A 14795-nucleotide genomic window follows, 5' to 3' on the forward strand; every position below is an offset into this window, starting at 1 on the left:
AAATAATTCCTCCAGCAATTTCTTTAAGAATTTCTCCAGGAATTTCTCTGGAAATTTCTCCATGTATTCCTTTAGGAATTTCCTCAAGAATTCCTATAGGTAGCACTTCAGGATTTCATCATATCTTCAGACATTTCTTTGGGAATTCCTCGAGGAATTACTCTGGGAATTCATCCAAGAATTCATCGAAGAATACTCTGGAAATACTTGAAGGAATTCATCTAGGATTTCCTATGAGAATTCCTCCGGGAATTGTTCTTGAAATATCTCCAAGAGTTCTTCTGGAAAAATACCTGGCATTCTTTTGGGAATTTATCCAGAAATTGCTCTGCGATTCATTCCAGGAATTTCTCAGCAAATTTCCCTGAGAATTTGTTAAGGGTTTTTTTTTCTGGAAATTTCTCCTGGGATTCCTCAATGAATTCCGCTTACAATTACATTGGGAATTCCTCAAGGGATTCCTTTGGAAAATCCTGGAGGAATTCTCTTGGGTTTCGTCCAGGGATTTCTTTAGGATTTTCTCCAAGAAGTCCTCTGAGAATTGAATAATGGATTTCTCGCAAAATGTCTCATGGTACATACATTCTTCCAGAAAATCCTCTGGATATTCCTCCACGGAGTGCTGTTTGGACTCCTGCAGGGATTTCTTTGGGAGTTTCTCCAGAAATTCCTCTGTGAATTTTTCTAGGGATTCCTGTGGGATTCCCTTCAAATATTGGTACTGGTTTTTCCTCCTGGGATTTGCCTGGAAATTCCTCCAAGGATTCTTCTTCGACTATTTTTCAGTTTTTTTTTCGGAAATCAAAAAAGCAATTCTTCAAGGAATTTCTCTGGGAATTCTTGCAAGTTTTCGCTGGTTATTCCGGTCCAGATATCTTCGAAATTTCCTTTGTTTTTTTTTGGGATTTCCTCGAGGGATTTATCTGAAAGTTCCTTATGGGATTCCTCTTGTAATTTTTTTGGGCATTTCTCCATGGAGTTTTCTTGGAATTGCTCCAAGATTTTTTGTGGGATTTCCATCACGGTTTTGTCTAGAAAACCCCCGATAGAATTCCATCATAAATTTATCTGGGAATTTAATAGGAATTCCTTAGGGAATTCTATTACGAAATCCTCCATCAGAGAATTTAAGAGAACACGGAAGAACTCTATCAGGAATTTATCTGTGAATTGTTCAATCAGGAATTACTCAGAGAGTCAAACCAGAAATTTCTCTGGGAATTTTCTACGAATAGCTTTGTGCGTTTAGGATCTTTCAGAGATTCCTCTGAAAATATCTCTATTCTTCTCGGATTCGTCCGCTAGGTATCCCCTGGAGGACTCTTCCGGGGAGGCATCCAGATTTTTTTTGAAAATTATTTTATTTTATTAAAAATTTCCTCTAGGATATACGATGGAATGTCAATAGTTTAGGTCATGGAGACCATCGGAGAATATTTCGCCAATACTTTTTCAAATAGAAGAATCAACAGATGTTACATGTATTTAAAATCCTTTTAGTCTAGTCTAGTCTACACATACACAGCCAATCGTTGAAAGAATCCTGGAAAATGATAGAAACGACTACTTCCATAATTTGTCATTATTAATTTTTGCAGTATATCGGAGATGCATTACAATCATTAAAGCGGCCAGGCCTAGTGTGCAGCTTTCAATTGCACGTATTTAAAATCCTTTTGAACAAATATACAATAGGAAAAGTAGGATTTGTTGGTTTCTATTTTCCAATATTTTTTATCCATAGGTGATACTCTATTCTCAGTTATTAAAAGTTTTTAACATTGTTCGATGAGAAGGACCTGTTTTGAAATCCTGTGGAAGCCAAATGAGAGTTTTTTTGGAAGGAAAGTAAAGCCGGGGTTCCCGGATGAACAAGTCCAATGCTTAAAACCTGATAATAAAGATAAAAAAAAACAACTTCGTTCGATGAACTACTGTAAGTTCCGGTAGTGCGGAACACCCGTCGGATTCCAGTGGGTGCAATGGGAGGAAGGAATGTATGTTTGTTGGACACAAAAATAAAAGGGAAAAGAATTGTGAGCAAGTGAGAATGGAAGGAAGAAGAAGAAAAAAGCACTCACCTGTACATCCTTGCTGTACATGTTGTTGGTGTGCAGAACCATGGCACTAAAGTTCCTCACCGTGTCGAACTCGAACACCATCTCGACCGGTTTTCCGGCCCAGCCAAGTGAATCATTGCGCCAGCCGACCCAGTCGTAACCTAGATATAGCGGGATTGGATGCGGATCCGGATTGGACGGAGGACGGTGGATCCGCGTCGTGGTGGCGTGAAACCGAGGCATCCCGGAAGGCAGATTTAAAGTGGGCACCCGGCATGGAAGAAAGCACAAGAAGAAAAACAAGGAAAATTAAAATTAATGTTTCCACAACATGTGATACGGTTGTATGTGTTTGGTGTTCTTTTTCATGCTGCTGCTCCATTTTTCGCTGGAAGGGGAGATCGCCGTGGTGGTGTTGGTGTCCGACAATGCACCTGACTCTGAATGATTGCATGGGCAGGTGAGATGCCTTATACTGTCAAGAGCGTGAAAACGGGAATAGTAGTCGTCGTTATAAACCGTTGTTGGTACCAGAGATCTGGGGTGGAATATGAGTAAAGAAGTACATGTCGGAAGCATATTAAGCTATGCTTCCTATGATGTCGAAGCAATTTTCAAGGATTTCGCAGCTAGTTAAAGACTTTTATAAAGAAACCAAAAAAAAAAAAAGCTGCCAATTGATTCCGATATTAACGTTTTTCTTTTCACCACGATTTGAATCAACGCTTATACAAAGTTATTCAACCAGTTTATTCTATGATTTCAATGCACCTCAGACAGCGCTGAGTACTCCAATTCAAGAATGTATTCAATTGCGCCCCATTCAAGTACCTCGTTGAAGATCGCTTACCGCAATTTTTACGATTTTCCGAACAATTTATCCCATGATTTCTATGCATGCATATGTGTGGTCCCTCAGTGACAGACACGCTCAACCCAATATTCAAATTCAAGAGCACTGAATTTAGCATCAATTTCCAAGGGCAAAGATGGGGTCAGGACGGCATCCGCAGTGCTTGCATACAAAACCCAACCAGCCGGGGAATGAGGAAGTCAAGTGGGTGGAGCAAGGATGCCACTCATATATACGATGGCTTGGCTGCTTGAGCATGATGATGGGTTGCCTGCATTGCCTGTGACCCCCTTTCTTGGATCTCAGTGGATGTGGGGACACCCAGGCTAGAGAGGGGGACTCGAGAAACTGATGCCTGCAAGTGTCGCTTGAGAGGACATAAATGGGAAAATGTATACTCGTGCACGTTATCTAGTTACACTGATTTTATCCTTGGCAGTTGTACCTGTGTGGTGAGAGGTACCGCAGCAGACATTTTTTAACTCGGAGGGTAGGTTTGTGGCGCAGAGTAGGGGAATTCCTCCTCATACTACATCTACACCATCGTCGTTGCATTCCAATAAAAATGGTTGCATTTTTGCTGTGAGTTCAACTGGCTCAATGGAGCAATTTGTTTCAATTTTTGGCCTTCTGTAGTTTTAAATTTCTCCTTAATTATAAAGAGTAGAATTTTGTTGAATGTTACTTATAGGCATGTATACTTCTTCGAGATCATTGCAACAACATTGTGAGATGTGATATTCAACTTCCATTTATAATAATTACACTAGTTTACAAAATAAAACGAAAGTCGTGAACTTCTGCCAAGGACCAAAATTTTTGAAGCATAATTTAGCGCTGATTTCGAAACCGTGCTTCAAAAAATTTAAAGTAGAACAGTTTTTGAGTTTTAGCTCAACATCGAGTTTTACAACTTTTTAAAATATGGAATTTAATAAAATTCAAATATCTTGCGTTTTGTTCAACCAATTTTAAATCTTTTTCCATAAATAAAAAGCTGAATATAATACCTTTCAATCATCTGAAAGCAGGTTTTGCGTCAGATTGATGAAATTCAAAATATTGGTGAGTTTTGGGGACGATCTCCTTAAATTTTAGCAAAATTTTCTAAAATATTTGAAGAAATGTATTTTTTTCAATAAGAAAAAAATAATTTAAAAATTCTTTCTCAACGTTTATTTGACACATCATATGTAAGCGAGTTGCAGTAAAAAATTCAGCTTAATCGGAGCATTGATTACGGAGAATGACATGTGTGAAATGAGCGACATTGCTTAAAAATAGAACAAAAATCGATTTCATATCATCAACCTTGTATGGAAAGTCGAAAAAATTTCCGCTCCACTGTAATTTTTTTCCTTCGCGTTTTCGAACTCAGGGCATGATTCTACACCAAAAACGATCATCAGCTTACCGAGTTCAAAAATGCTGTAAACTAGTGTTATAGCATGGAACGAGCTCACCAATCAATGTGAAGCCATCCATCGCAGCGTCACTGGTCAGATGTACACTAAATTCTTTTGACGTGGTTTTATTTTATACAATTTTCTCGAAATTATCTCCATTTAAGAATTTCTTAAGAAATTCTTGTTGGATTTTTTTTAGGATTTAATGATAAAGATTAATGGAAGAATGTCTCAGAAAATCTTTGGCATACCAAAAATGTTTCTAGAGATGTTTTTGAGGGTGTTCTCAATAAAAATTAAGGTGGAATGCCAAAAGAAATTTCTAAAAACATTTTGAAGGAAGTTATAAATAGATTCTTCAAAAAGAAGTCGAATCCTTGAAAAAATCTAAAGCAGAAATCCTTGAAAAAATCTTTAAAGAAATATCCATAAGAATCCCAGGGAAGTTCTTTGCAGAAATCAAAAAGAGACTTTCTGAGGACATAACTGGAGGAATACGCAAAGAAAAATCTTGGGTTGAATTCGTGCAGAAATTCCTGAAGGAATTGAACAATTGAAAGAAATCATGCTTGAATCTCTTAAGGAATCCCCGGCGAAAATTCTTGAAGGCATTCCATCGGGAATTCCCTATATAATTCTTGGAGAAATTCCTATATAGTCATTTCTGTAGATATCTTTAGATTTTTTTTTAAAGTAATAATCCTGGGATCAATTTTCAAAGGAATAATGCCTGGAATAATATATAAAGGAAAATTTGAAGGATATTTTTCTATAAATCCGTGAAGAATTTTCTATCAATTATATTAAAAAAAATCTGGGGAAATATCAGGAGGAATCATGAATCTCTGAAGCAGTTATTTCAAGATTTGCCAAATGAATCCCCAGGGAGATTCCTAAAAAAAATTCCATGGATGCACTGTTGAGTAAGTTAATGGCAGGTTTTCTAGAGAAATTCTTGGAGAAATTTCCGTAGGGAATTCTGGATACATTTCTAAAGACATTCATGAAAGTAATTTCTGAAGCAATTTATGTAATACATATTCGTGAATAATTCTTCGAGAAATTTATAAATGAACCCTTGAATGGTTTCCTTATGGAATCTCCAGATGATTTTTCTGAAGGAAGCTATACAGCGATTTCGGAAGCAATTTTTGGACGAAATTTTTAAGGAATCTCAGGAAGAATTTATAAAAGAATCCCAAGACAATTTTGTGATGGTATCCCTGAAGTTGTTTTTAAATGAAACTTTGGAGATTTTTGGAACAAAAATTTGGAGTTTTTTTATAAATCCTTGGAAAAAATCTGAAGGAATTCTTATAAGGAAGGATTCTGTGGAATATTTTTCAAAATAATTCCTGGAGTAATTCTACATTTAATGTATTCTTTGAAGATTTTTTTTTTGAGAATTCTCTGCAAGAAATTCTAGAAAAATCTCTGGAGATTCAAAAGACTCCCTGGAATAAAATTTCAAAGAATTCCATCAAGAGTTTTTCGAAGAAATCTCTGGTAGACTTTCTAAAAGAATTCCTGGAAAAAAATCTTAAGGTATTAATGGAGGATTTTCTAGCAGAATATTTGAAATAGTTTCTAAAGGAAACTTCAGAATAATTTAACCCTTTAATACCCAACTCCGCCTTTATATGGGGTATAGCTAGAGCATTTTTGTATTTTTTTTTTCTTGCCTGGGCAATCAAAACAAACAATCTCAAAATGGTTTTGGCGTCTTTTGAAGCTTATTATCATTTAGAAAATCACTGAAAAATTGATGTTTTGGTCACCTTTCAGATGTCATTGTTTCTTTTGTATTCAACTGCAACAATTGACGTATTTTTTATTTTTTCCTCAATCATTCTATTATAGCAAAACAGTTTGCAAAACAGAGTTGAATACCGACTCAAATGATTTTCCCAAAAATTACAAGGAAAATAAAAAGTTTCATAAAAAAAACATGAAAATATTCTCACAATAAACATTTAATCTCAAAATGATTTCTTCTTAAAAAATCGGTATGCTAAATAGGCTTCCAAGAAAAATGTAAAAGTGCAGGGATGTTCAAAAATAAAAACTAGAAAAATCAAACCCCAAAATTCACAAAATCAAGAATTGGGAAACATGCTTAAATTGATTTAGGTGACGAAAAATGATATTGAGATCAAAATTTTAAATTCGGGTATTAGAGGGTTAATAAATTCTTCTTGGAATTCCACCAAGAAATCCTCCAGAAATACCGCCAGAAATCACTCCGGAAATTCCCTCAGGAAGTCCTCCAGGAATTCCTCCAGGAAATCCACCAAGAATTCCTCAAGGAAATTCTACAAGATTTCATCCAGCAATTCCTCCAGCATATCTGCCCAGAATTCTTTAAAGTATCCTTCCAGGAAATCCTACACAAATTAGCCAAAGAATTTTATCGGGGGGCTCGCTAAGACTTCTGTCAAGAATCCCTTAAAAAAAACTTCAAGAATTCATCCGAAAAAAATCTGCAGAAATTCCTTCATGGATACCTCCAAGATTTTTCATGAAACCTTCAGAAACTCCTCAAGAAAATGATCCTGGGACATCTCCAGGGATTCTTCCGAGAATTCCTTCAGGGATTTCTTCAGAAACTGCTCCGAGACTTCTTCCAAGAATTCAACCAAGAATTTCTCCAAAAATCCGAACAGGAATTTCTCCAAGAATTTCTCCAAGAATCTCACCAGAAATTTCTCCAATGAATCATCAAAAAATTTCTCCAAAAATTCCTATAGTATTTTTTCCAAGAATTTCTCCAAGGTATTCCTGCAAAACTTCTGCCAAGAATTCCTCCAAGAATCTGTCAAGGAATTTCTCCAGAAATTGTTCCAAGAATTCTGACAGGAACTCTAATAAGAATTTCTCCAAGATCTGATCCAATATTTCTGTCACAAGTTCCTTCAAGAATCCCTTCAGAAAATGGCTAAGGATTCCTTTATGAATTCTTCTAGGAACACCTCCAAGGATATTTCAACAAATATTTTCAGGAATTCTTCCAGGAAATCCTTCAACATTCCCTCCAGAAATGCGTACAGGAATCGTCCAGGAATTCCTCCAAGAAATCCGCCTACAGTTCCCCCATAAATCAATCCCTTCAAGAATTCCAGGAGAAATTCCTGATATACTTTCTGGAAGAAATCATGTAGTGATTTGTGAACGAATTTTTAAAGAAGATGCTGGGGGAATTCTTAGAGGAAAGATTTCCTTGAGGAATACCTGGAGGAACTACTGGATAAAATTTTAAAGTTTTTATTTTATGGTGGGTTTTCTGGAATGATTCTTGGAGAAATTCCTGGAAAAATTTCTGAAGCAATTCTTGGAGGAATTTCTAGAATATTTCCTGGAGGAATTCCTAATGGAGTTTATGGAGGATATTCCTGTAGGAATACCAGCATATTATTTCAGGAGGAATTCCTGAAATAATTCTTAAAGGAATTCCAGGAGGAATTCCTAAAAAAAATTTCTTGTAGGAATTGCTGGAGTATTTCCTGGAACAATGCCTAGAGGAATTCCTGTAATACTTTCAGTAGGAATGCGTTGAAAAGTTCCTGGAGGAATGTCTGGAGGAAATACTGAAGCAATTCGTGAAGGAATTCCTGGAGTATTTGCTGGTGGAATTTCTGGAACATATCCTGCAGGAATTCCTGGGAATGCCTGAAAGAATTCCCAAAGGAATTCCTTGAAAAACACTGGAAGAGTTGCAGGAAGAATCCGTGTGAGGAATTCCTGGAAGAACCCCTGTTGGAATTTCTGGAGGAATTCCGGGATAAATTTGTGGAGAAATTCCTGGAGAAAATTTCTGAAGGAATACCTTGATGAATTCTTAGATAAATTAGCAGTTATTCCTGGAAAAATTCCTGGACGTAGTACTGGAGGAAGTCCTAGAGAAATTTCTAGAGAAATTGCCCAGGAAAATTACTCGGAGGAATTCCCTAGAGGTAATACTTGGAATAATCCTTGGGGGAATTTCTGGAGTATTTCCTAAAAGAATTCCTGGAGGAATTTCTGGAGGAATTTCTAGAAGATTTTTTGGAGGAATTCCTGTAGTAATTCCTACATCAATTCCTGATTGAATACCTGAATGAAACATGAGTTAATAATGGAATCCATTGAGAAATTCGTGAAAGAATTCCTGAGGGTATTCCTGAAGGAATACTTAAAGGAATTTTCTAGAGGAATCGCTAGAGGCATTCCTGGAAAAAATCCTGGAGTAAATCCAGGGAAAATTCCTGGAGGAATCCCAGGAGGATTTTCTGGAGAAACTCTTAGGAAAAATTTCCTGGAAGAGTTTTCAGGGAACTCTTGGAGAAATCCTTGGGGGACTCCCGAGGAATCCCTGAAGAACTCTCGTAGAATCCTCGGAGAATTCCCGGTGGAATTCCCGACAAACTGCCGGAGGAATTCCCGTGGAAATCCTGCAAGATTTTTTGAAAGGTTTTTGAAATAATTCCCGAGGAACTCCTGCAGGAATTTTAGAATAACTCCTGAAGAAATTTCCAAGAAACTGCCGGGAAACAAGTGAAGGATTTCCTAGGAACTTGTAGAAGTACACACGATAAATTTCTGAGAGACTGCCGGAGAAATTCCCGAGGAATTCTTGGGTAAGTTTCGACACATCAAAATACCATAAAGATCATGTCAATGGATGCACATACAACAGAAAGAGACACTCAAAATATCATGAGATTCAACAAAAATATTCGTGAATCAATTACATCGATAAAGTAGGGATACAAGAGTAGAGTTTGATGGGCTTAATTCCAGATTAGTTTGGATGACCCAGATCACCAAGTGAATGTTGCTGAGTTATCAGAATTGTACTCTGAGGCTCTAAGGGTAGCGTTGATTATATTCCGCAAACATTTGCTACAATAAAAACATTCTAAGATTTACAGATATTGCGAGATACTTCAACATACATTGCAATGTATGTTGTGCATTGGGTCCATGTGTATGCCAGTGAACACCCAAAAGCTACACATAGAGATACTCGTAATACTGAGAGGTGCAACAGACACAATCGTGAAAGAGTTATGCAGATAGAGTGATGAGAAACAAGAGTAGAGGATGTAGACCTTGAAGGTCCTAATTCCAGAATAGTTTGGAAAGCCTGGAATATCTCATGAATGTACCAAAAGCATTATAGTTCTGCACTAAGGCTCCATCAGCAATATGGACTACATTCCGAGTTGCTCGTGGCATTTCGAGGTCTGAAAAACATCAACGTGACTAAATTTCTGAAACAGAGTGAACACAAATTTTGGAAGATATTGTAGATCTTAAGAAAATTAATTCCACGGTAATGTGGATAACCTAGATCACCCAATTCATGTACCATGGATTTTCTAGGGGTACTTTGACACTTTTTGAGTACCGTAGATCATGTTCTGTGATAATTAATCTTGTATTTTATGGTTTTGTGACACAAACTTCGGAGTACTTTGGAGGCCTTAGAATAGCTCTGGAATCATAACTTCAATAGACTATGATAGATAATAATACACTGCATGCCATGGATCAGTTAAAACTATTAATGATTAGCAAAAAGAAAAAAAAATATAGCAAAAACATGTCAAACTAAACAAAAATAAATATAAAAATCCACTTATTTTTGGGTACCCACAAAAGGGGAGGGGGGGTGCAAAGGGGGGTTGATACTATGCATTTCTTAACACAACTATTCCCCTTGACTATAAAAAAAATCCAGGGTAAAATGTTTTAAAACTAATAAGATATTGCATTTTTATCAAAAGAAGATTGTTCCGGATGTATGGACAGATGGATAGCTTATTGATGAAATCACGAAAAAATTAACAGCTGTGGTTATATTACACTTAAACAGTAGACAAAAGCTTTACCAACTAAGGTACCGAGCCATTTGATGACATGGCATTCTATTTTTTTATAAAGGAATTTCTTAATTATATTATTGTCTATATTCATGGAGTAACTTCTGATGGTGGAAAATATCCTAAACCCACTTGTGATCGCGCTGTCGTATTTTGTACAAGACCGTGAAAAAAAAACTCGCTTTTTGTGTTCAGCATTAGCGTGATGCTGCTGTGGTGACCAACCGCGCGAGTTGTGGAAAGTTAAAGAAATCTTTGATAGATTTGTGAAATCCATGGAGGAAATTCTGAAGAATTTAGGAATTTCCTGAAGAAAGTGTCCGAATGAATTCTTGAAGATTTTTCGGAAGACCTCATGAAGGTATACTTACGGGATTTTCTGGTGGAATCCACTGATAAAGTGTCAACGACATTTGTGAAGAAATTCATTCAAGATTTTATGCATCCCTGGAAAAACTTTAGAATACATATCTGGCAGATTTTCTAATGAATTCCCTGGATGAATTTCTAAATAAGTAAATGGAATAATTTCTCAAGCATTCCATGCCATTTTATTTTGCAGACAAACTCTTTGGAAAAATTATTGAATTTTTTTCTGAAGGAATTTTTGAAGCGATTTCTAAAAAACAAAACCTAATGAATACTCGGAAAGTTTTTTTGAAGAATTCTTGGAGAAACTTCCAAAAAAATCAATGGAGGAATTTCGTAAAAAATGAAAGATTCTTTGAAAACTCCTAGAAGATTTGCTGAGCGAATTACTAAATAATGGAATCTTTTTCAGCTCTTAAACTTGAAGGAAGTCGAAGTCGAAGTAAATAAGACGAAAGAGAGATGGTTTGTGAAAATAGAAGTGTTCATGGTGTGGGATTGGAGTCAGTTTGGCTTTCTGTTCTTGTTCTTTGTCTTACTTGGTTAAAGCGTCGGTCCAGCGAATACGGAGTCGGGGGTTCGAATCCCACCAGAATTCGATTTTTTTTACAAATTCGTCTCTCATTTGGTCAATTATCAACATTCAGTTCCTTTTAAATACAAGTTTTTCTAGTAAATCTGGAAGAATTGCTCACAAACTCATGACTTCAAATTTTACACCAACTCACAAGTCAACTTTCCGCATACGGAGGTCAGCAGTTCCACAGGAGCAGCTACTAATCCCAAACTGAAACTTAAGCACAACTTCTTTATCATTCATGACGGCAATCTTTTCACTCCATCATCATCCCTCGGCTACGCAGTCAGTGCAGTAGTGGTGCTGTCACAGCAGGACGTTAATCCGAACCAGACGGCGATGGTGCTTGTTGTTATCTCTACTTATAGTTGGCAGCTTGACGCTCGCCATGTTTGAAACTTTGTCCAGCAGTGCCGGGGTCAGACGTCCAACGTGTGCCGACCAGGGATTTAGAGAAAAGCTTGATTCAATCTGCATATATGTAGCATAATAATGCATATGTGCTTCTTCTGGGACAGGGAACGGAGGGTTGGCTAACCGAAAGTCTGAGAAATGTGGTTTGATCCGTAGCAGCTGCTCTGGGTATTATCCCGTTCAACCTTGGCATTCTGGAGAGGACGGAGAACCGCAAACCTGTCCATGTTGTAACCCGAGACCATTGTGACAATAATTTTCGATTAAAGGAATTCAAACTGACCGAGGTGATCTGCAATTCAAAACCGCATTTTTCCATTTCCCAAGAATAGAGCTAGTCAAAATCGGGCCCGTCTATCTGACCTAACGATTTCCCAGAGCTGCTGGCCAGGTGAGCTCACATGTGCCGCATTGTCCTGCAGATTGTTGCTGTTGTTGAAAGACATCGGGGGGTTGGTTGGGCTGTGCGGTTTGGTCAATGGATTTTTATCGTCCTGTTGTGTGCATTCTCAAACAGGATTCGGATGGACGGACTGTCGTCGGTCGGGGTGGATAGCTTACTTGCAGATGGCAAGCAGTCGTCAGCGTCATCGCATCATCATCAGTAGCAGCAGCAGCAACATCTGTCCGTCCACATGAAATCTCGGATCAACTCGTCCGATGTCGTTCCATTCCTCCTCCGAGAGTTCAGCCAACTTGCTTTTTGCTGTTGTCGTCGTCGTCGTCGTTGTCCAGAAAAGGATATGGAAACTGATTGAAACCGCAACCCACTGACGATGTGGATGCCACTAGTGACTGCTTCTTGATTCGGTCGTCCTCGTCCTCGTCGTCGTCGTCGTTTGGTTGTACTGATTCTTGGTCAACCTCGTCCTTCTCCGACTGTTCAACAGTGTACAATAAAATTGTATTTCAGTCTATTGCGAAACGAACACTTTGCTGACTGTGTATATCCCGGATGTTGGTCTGAAGAAGTAGCTACATAACGACTGATGACGTCGGTGGTTTTACCCTTTTTTGCTTCCGAGTCTGACTCAGAAGACCGTTTCCAGGAAGCATATTTTCTATTGTTGTAATGGGCTGCTCTCTAACCGATGTTGTGGCTTTGCATACCGGAGTAGACCAGGTATTACCAGCAGGCAACCACTGCGCTCATTATAATTACAGATTCCGATCTCTGCGTCCCGACGAAACAAATTTCACTCATACCGGTACTGGTAAACATTCTCGACGCTTCCAAGTTCCAACCACCACAAGGCCAACCCGACATGGTTCCAATCCCCAAAATAATATTTGAACTCCCTTCCGGGCTGCGTGTGCTTGCTGATTTACGAATTTGCAAAACAAATTGTGCGACCACGCGGCTGCTGCTATGGTTGCTACCAAAAACTGTGCGCTCATTTGCGTGTTGCGTGCTGGGGAATCGAAATCGTCGTTTATCGTCCTCATCCCCTACCGTTTGGCGTGCCCTCCTTGCCCTCCGTTACGCCACACAGTCAACAGATCCGGATCCGGCCGGGTTTCCTAACATCGTTCTCGGTGTTCTTCGTGAGCAATCACGCCAACATAGGTCCCAGCCGGCATCCGAAGGGGGGGAATACTTTTCCTCATTTCCGCTCGCGTTTCGCCATTTCGACAATGTTTATTTCTTTTTACTTCGGTTACACGAGCTCGTTTTTTTTGCGGATAGAGCACATAAAAAATCGTAGGTCGTTTGGGTGGGACTCCAGTGTGTCACGCTCATTCGGTAAAGGTTTTCTGGTCGCGTGAAGTTAAAAATCATTTGATGAAGTAGTTCAGTACATTCAGTTATAGATCTATAATCAGTAATAGATCTGAAATCGAAGTCTTTGTCTACTTCTATGTGGCCGAAAGGTGTTGTCTACAGAGAGTTAACCATCAACAGATTCGATGAAAATGATTGGCTAGTGGACCAGTCGCTGCAGCCGACGATCCACTGGGCACTCCGATGAAGTTATTATGACGAAATAGACCACATTAGCCACATTTCCTGTTTTACCCTGGGATGTGTACTTTTCATCGCTAAGTCAAATCTGTGAATCCGTCCCTCCAAATCCTGCGTGTCAAGTGGACGATGGAGTTCCTATTCCACGTAATTTTTTTTTTTTTTTTTTTTTTTATGAACTTAAAAAGCAGTAGATGTTTCTTAAATTTCCAACCGTTTTAATGAAATCATCAGCGCATCTAATGCTTCTTCAAATACTGAATTGCCGAAACTATTAGACTACACTAGCGTAAGTAACAATAGAATGCGTAGCGTATCCCAAAAGATGCAGACAACGGAGGTGTTGTCCTAGCTACCATGTATATGATCATGGAAGTTAACGGTCGCTCTAAAATGTACTCCTTTTTTCACAAGCTCATCGCTCCTCCTTGAATACCAACGCAGCATGTAGAAGCCGCTGCCAATAAGTTAAAGTCATTCAAAACAGCTAGACCATGCGACATCCCTTCAATGCTTCTTGAAAATTGTATGGCACGCTGTTATCGTAATACTAAGGAAAAATACTCCTGCTGAAAGACGTAATGACCCTTTTCGTAGAGGTCTCATAGTGCCATGGCCACAAACTCCTCCAGAATCTTGGTTTTATAGTAAGTGAAGTTGATTTTCACGTTTTGCCTTTCTCGTACACTAAGTGTACTGGAAAGGCTATATGTTCACTCCAAAAATGACTTTTTGATAGAAGGCCCGGAGGGTCAAATCACATATACCAATCGACTCAGCTCGACGAATCGAGGTGATGTCTGTGTGTGTATGTGTGTGTGTGTGTGTGTGTGTGTGTATGTGTGTGCGTGTGTGTGTGTCTGTATGTGTGTGTACAAAAAAACTCACATCACTTTTTGGCAGTAAACCTCATCCGATTTCAATGACCAACGGTTCATTCGACGCGGAATCTGGTCCCATTGTTCCCTATTGAAAATGGTTCGGATCGGTTCAGCCGTTCCGGAGATATGGCCATTTAGGTGTTCCGGAACGGTACCCCACGAAGGGACCAGATATGAAAATGCATCAAACCTATGCATGCGACACATCAAACCACGGCATTTTCGATAACCTGACGAGCTGTAAGCACAAAAATAGTCTAAGACCATATCTGAACCGGTAGTGTACCGGAACCGGTTCCGGGTGTCCCGCCGGAAGTGGCAAATATCAAAGTGAACCAAACCCATGTATGAGACACATCAAACCACGGCATTTTCGATAACCTGATGAGCAGTAAGCAGGAAAACCATCTA

The 14795-nt window shown here is 38.6% G+C and overlaps 1 protein-coding gene across 2 annotated transcripts in view; it reads right to left on the reverse strand.

Moving 5' to 3' along the window:
• Positions 1-14795, reverse strand: part of LOC109427861 (discoidin domain-containing receptor 2) — a 961146-nt gene that overhangs the window by 204492 nt on the left and 741859 nt on the right. For both annotated transcript variants that reach the window (XM_062851500.1, XM_062851499.1), the window contains exon 7: positions 2082-2221. In XM_062851500.1, coding sequence (XP_062707484.1) covers positions 2082-2221 — 140 coding nt within the window. The remainder of the gene's footprint in view (positions 1-2081; positions 2222-14795) is intronic.

This window comes from Aedes albopictus, chromosome 2 (genome assembly GCF_035046485.1).
Source record: "Aedes albopictus strain Foshan chromosome 2, AalbF5, whole genome shotgun sequence".
Lineage (NCBI taxonomy): Eukaryota > Metazoa > Arthropoda > Insecta > Diptera > Culicidae > Aedes > Aedes albopictus.